The 6024-nt window shown below is 34.9% G+C and overlaps 1 protein-coding gene across 1 annotated transcript; it reads left to right on the forward strand.

Annotated features, from left to right (window-relative positions):
- The first annotated feature begins 3397 nt into the window (after positions 1–3397).
- On the forward strand, positions 3398–4785 carry LOC131648822 (uncharacterized mitochondrial protein AtMg00810-like). The gene is made up of 2 exons (XM_058918550.1): positions 3398–3577; positions 4192–4785. Exons 1-2 carry the CDS (start codon positions 3398–3400, stop codon positions 4783–4785), a joined length of 774 nt encoding a protein of 257 aa, XP_058774533.1.
- Positions 4786–6024: the final 1239 nt, after the last annotated feature.

Genomic DNA, 6024 nt, shown 5'->3' on the forward strand with positions numbered 1-6024 from the left:
AATTGGATGATATATTGTTGACATATATGATAAAATGTGACAATATAAGATGTTGTTTTGAAAAACATTATGATGTGATGATTTGTTGAGAGTTGTATGATGATGACTGATTTGCTTTGGAATGATGTGGATACATGTGTGTTCTTATTATTGATGATGATGATTGATGTGGACACATGTATGTTCTTTAATGATGATGATGATGATGATTGATTGTATTTGAATGATGCTAATGTATATAAACATACTTTGATGATGATGATGATGATGATGAAATGAGTATTAGATGATGTTACTCATTAGACATGACGATGCTATAAGTATGTTGTATATGTTGCATTCATTCATGTTCATTGATGATACTCATAAGGGTGTGTTGGATCAGTGAAGGGCATGATTCCCATTGTGTGGAATCTGTGCTGGCAGGGCCGTATCTGGATGATGTTGGATCGGCCATGGGTTATTCCCATTGGATGATGTTGGTACCACATGCATAGTGTCAGTTCATACATATGCATACTTTTATAACATGATTGGAAGTATTCCAGTGTTATAAATATTGATGACGTGTTGGTTGTGTGTTTTGTTGAATTAATGTTGAGTATGATTGTCTGTTTGAAAGATGTGTTTTGTTGACGTTTGTGTAAATGATGGATGTTCCTGATAATCTGAATATGATGAAATTGGGTGAATAATATAACTATGATGTGTTGTTATTTAAGATGCAATAACATTTGTTAACTGTGATGAGACTCGCCCTTACTGTTGACATTTTCAGATTGAGGATAGCTGCTTTCGACTTGGTGAGGATTAGCTCATAAGTCAGTGTTTTAGTGTAGCGTCAGGTGTCATGCTCTGATATTGTAACACTGGGGGAACGCTAGTTTAGAGTTTATGATGATACTCTATCGTGTTGTTATTGTATTAGATTATGTGGGATATTGCATAGATGATGTTATGCTTATCCGTATGATGAATTTTCCGCTGTGTTAACATGAGATGTTTATGTATTATGATGAATTGTTCCTTAGTGAAATCATGACAATGAATTTATGATAAATTTGTCTTAATTGGAATTGTGGCACCCTTGTTTTCATGTTTTACTCTGAATTATTTTAAAAATTTCCGCGGGGTTTAGAAGGGTGTTACACACTCGACCTAAAACAAAGGGAAATATGGATCTTGATCCACTGGAAAATTGTATTGATATACTTGTAAAAGACCCATAAGAAGGCGACGAGGGAAACAAATGATATAATGCATCACCCATAACACCTTTCTAGATCGATTTTCTGTTTACTAGATGTGACACTCCTTCCTTAAACAAGGAGAAGTAAGAGAAAATTTAGTTTTGCTTAAAAGGGAAACAAACGATTTTGGTTTAAAACTGAATAGACACTTTATCATCTTAGAGGAGAAAACTCAGCTAGTCATACTTGAACATGAGAACAGATGGATCCTTTACATCACAAATGAAAGAAAGGCTCCAACTCGGATAAATCAACAAGTATGCCACTAGCTCTTTCAAATGGAAAAGGATCAATCATATCAATCAATATCAAGGGGTTAAGGGGTTACAACTCCATTATGAAGATTAATCATGCCTAAACTTTTTTGAAAAAAGATCTTAAGAAGAAATACCATAAAAGGTAAAAGGTTTTAAAGAAAGTTTTAAAAGATTTTGACAAACATAAGAAAATTTTGAAAAGGGAGAAGATTTTGAAAATCAAAGAAGATGGGAGGAGATGAAGGGAACATCCTAAAGCATAAAGTAAAAGCAAAGGAAAAGAACAATCTAACCAAACAAGAAGTCAACACTTGACATTAAGAAGTCAATGTAGAATTCCCATCCTCTGGATTAACCAACCAAACTAGCACAATACCAAGATATCAGATGAGAACACCTCCATATGTACAACTTGCATAAAGCTTTGGAAATACACCAAAGCTTTGGCCCAATACTTTAATTTTTAGTCATTAAGCTTCTCTGTATGATTAGTTGATTGAAAGTCAATCCTCAAAACCCTAATTTTTAGGAGATGAGATGAGTGCACTTGGCCCAATACCTACAATGTACAAAGTATTGAAAGAAATAAGACATCTTTTTGTATTTTGATTAGATATTAGCATAAAATAAATATTCACAACATAATCAAACTTGGTGCTTGGTAATCCCTCAAAGGAAAGATGAGCATAAAGCCAGTGATCACTCTCAAGATTGTGATCTTGATGTGTTGTATGAATGCAAAATGATTGAGGAATCTTAGGGTCAAAAATTGGGGTATGACAATTCTCCAGGCATATGACATGAGTAATAAACTTATTAGAAGATGTCATACCTCATACAACTAGCTAAGTTACCTTTGGAGATGGTGCAAAAGGAGTAATCAAAGGTGTTGAAAGACTAGTCTGTGAAGGATCTCCTAAGCTTGATAGAGTCCTCTTTGTGGAAGAACTGGATGTTAACCTAATAAGTATCAGTCAGCTATGTGATCAAGGTATGAAAGTAAATTTTACTAATTCTGAGTGTCTGGTCACAAATAAAGAAAATGAAGTTTTAATGAAATGAGATAATCTAAAGACAACTATTATCTATGGACACCCCATGGAATTAATAATGGATCCACCTGCATGATGACCAAATAAGATGAAGTCAACCTATGGTATCAAACGTGACCGCTTACACATGAAGGGTATGAAGAAAATAATATCTAAAGAAGCTATCAGAGGCATACCTAATCTCAAAATTGAAGAAGGAATAATTTTTGGAGAATGTCAAATAGGAAAACAAACCAAGATGCCACACTATAAGGTTCAACATTATACCAATACAAAAGTTCTCGAACTTCTTCATATGGATCTGATGGGACCTAAGCAAGTTGAGAGTCTTGGTGGAAAAAGGCATGCATATGCTATAGTTCATGATTTTTCTAGATTCACTTAGGTAAATTTCATTAAAGAAACATCAGAAGTCTTTGAAGTCTTCAAAGAGTTATGCCAAAAACCTTTGAGAGAAAAGGAAGGAAACATTGTCAAGATTAGAAGTGACCATGGTAAGGGGTTTGAAAACAATAAGTTTGCTGAATTTTGTGCCTCTAAGGGTATAAGTCATGAATTTTCCTCACCTATTATTCCTCAATAGAATAAAGTTGTTGAAAGAAAAAATAGAACTCTGCAAGAATCAACAAGAGTCATGCTCCATGCAAAGAAGTTCCATTATTATTTTTGGACAGAAGCCATGAATGCTGCTTGTTATATCCACAATAAAGTAACCTTAAGAACTGGAAAAATAAATACTCTATATGAATTATGGAAAGGACGGAAACCCACTATTAAATACTTTTATGTCTTCGGAATTAAGTGCTACATCTTAGTTGATCGTGAACAAAGAAGAAAAATGGATCCAAAAAGTGAAGAAGGAATATTTCTTGGCTACTCTAAAAACAATAGAGCATACAGAGTTTTCAACACCAGAACGCAAGTCATGATGGAATCAATAAATATTGTGATTGATGATACAAGCATGGACAATGATCTTAATGTCAATGATAATGTTGGAACATCCTTCCTAATGGATGTTGATAGAAAATGTGGAAGAAGACATCTCAAATGCTGAAGCAGTTGATGGTGAGGATGAAGATATTCAAGAAGATAAATGGCCGTCAATTAGAATTCACATAGATCATCCTATAGAGCTAATTATAAGAAATCCTAACCAAGGAATCACAACATGATGAAGGGGAGTAGTTTCTAACTCTTGATTTGTTTCTAAGATTTAACCTAAAAACGTAAAGGAAGCCTTAACTAATGAATTATGGATCAACCTCATGTAAGAAGAACTTGGTGAGTTTAAAAGGAATGAAGTTTGGGATTTAGTTCCTAGGCCTAATGGAACAAATTTCATTGGTAAAAGATGGGTATTAAAAAACAAAATGGATGAAAGTGGATTTGTTACCAGATTGAAGAAGTAAACTTTGATGAGACCTTTGCTCCAATTTCCAAACTTGAATCAATCATACTTCTGTAAGGAGTGGCTTGCTTATTAAAAATTAAGTTGTTTCAAATGGATGTGAAAAATGCATTTCTAAATGGATACTTACATGGAGAAGTCTATGTAGAGCAACCAAAGGGGTTCATGAATCCTACTTATCCAGATCATGTGATTAAGCTAAAGAAATCTATGGGTTAAAGCAAGCTCCTAGAGCTTGGTATGAAAGGCTAACAAAATTTCTTGTTAACAATGGTTACAAGAAAGAAGGAATAGACAAAACCTTGTTTGTCAAGGAGAATGATGGAAAACTCATGATTGCTCAAATATATGTTGATGATATTGTGTTTCGAGGAATGTCGGACCAAATGGTGGAACATTTTGTCAAACAAATGCAATCAGAATTTGAGATGAGTCTTGTTGGTGAATTGACATATTTCCTTGGACTTCGGTTAAAACAAATGGATAATTCCATCTTCATCTCTCAAAGAAATTATGCCAAGAACATAGTGAAGAAATTTGGTATGGAAAATGCAAGTCACAAAAGGACACCTGCTCCTACTCATTTGAATTTATCAAAGGATAAAGAAGGAGTTGTAGTTGACCAAAGTTTATACAGAAGCATGATTGTAAGTTTACTATATCTTACAACTAGCAGACCAAATATTACCTTTGCTGTAGGTGTATGTGCAAGGTATCAAGCTGAGCCAAAAACAAGTCACATCAATCAGGTTAAAAGAATTTTTAAGTACATCAATGGAACAAGTGACTACGAGATGTGTGAGATATTGGATTGAACTCTAGTATGGTCAAAGGGTAGCTTCTTGGTTCGACAGTTGGACAGGGTTAAGCATGAAGTCGAAGGTTGTTCACATGCTGGTGTCGAAGTGCACATGCTGTAGTCGAAGATGGGTCGAGCATGCAGGTGTTGAAGATGCTAGGGTTATTAGCATGTTAAATTAGGTTTTAGTGTTTAAACCCTAATTTTTAAAGTTAGCTTGTTTATTAAGTTGGATTGTATAATGGGCCTTGTGGAAAAATCCCATTAGTTAGTATGTTAGGTTTTATTATAAATAGCATACTAGTCTCTCATCATTGCATGCTGCAAATCCTGATTTAGGGTGAGAGAGGTTATTTGTTATTTTTGTAAGCTTGTAATTTTGTTTTCTAAGAGTAAGTAAAAGAATAATAGTTATAACCAATTCTTGTGTTCTTCTTCTTCCTTGTCCTTTATTCTTCTTTTGTTTTATACTTTGTTCTTGGAATTGAATTCACAACAAATTGGTGCGGTGAGCATAGAGAAGATGCCGTCAACAAAGTATGAGATTGAAAAGTTCATCGGAGTGAATGATTTCGGTCTGTGGCGCTTGGGGATGAAAGCCCTACTGGTACAACAGGGTTGTTTGGAAGCGTTGAAGGGAGAGGCAGCCATGAATGTTGCATTAACGACATCGGAGAAGACGGAAATGATCGAGAAGGCATACAACACAATTTTGTTAAGCCTTGGTGATAAGGTTCTCAGACAGGTATCAAAGGAGACAACGACATCAGGGTTATGGACAAAACTTAAAAGTTTGTATATGACCAAATCACTAGTAAATCGACTATACCTGAAACAAGCTTTGTATTCATTCAAGATGATTGAAGACAAAGTGTTAGTTGAGCAGCTGGATATGTTCAACAAGCTGATTCTTGATCTTGAAAATATTGATGTGAAGATCGATGATGAAGATCAAGCACTGTTACTATTGCGCGCTTTGCCTCAATCACATGCTCACTTCAAAGAAACTCTCCTGTAAGGAAGGGAGTCTCTGTCCTTTGAAGAAGTTCAATCAGCCCTGTATTCAAAGGACTTGAACAAACAAAGGAGCATAAACCTTCGACTATTGGTGAAGGTTTGGCCGTTAAAGGAAAATTCTTGCGAAAGGATGGTAATTTCGACAAGAAAAAAAAAGAAAAAGTCAGCAGAAGTATTATAGTGGCGAAGCATCTGGTATTCGATGCTATCACTGTAAGAAGGAGGGTCACACAATAAA

The sequence above is a fragment of the Vicia villosa genome, linkage group LG1 (assembly GCF_029867415.1).
Source record: "Vicia villosa cultivar HV-30 ecotype Madison, WI linkage group LG1, Vvil1.0, whole genome shotgun sequence".
NCBI lineage: Eukaryota > Viridiplantae > Streptophyta > Magnoliopsida > Fabales > Fabaceae > Vicia > Vicia villosa.

Excerpts from the sequence above, each read along its gene's own strand:
- LOC131648822 (XM_058918550.1), top strand. The coding sequence starts at position 3,398 with ATGGATCCAAAAAGTGAAGAAGGAATATTTCTTGGCTACTCTAAAAAC. Across the intron at positions 3,578-4,191 it reads GAACATCCTTCCTAATGGAT|CAAGCTCCTAGAGCTTGGTA; the intron begins GTTGATAGAAAA and ends TATGGGTTAAAG.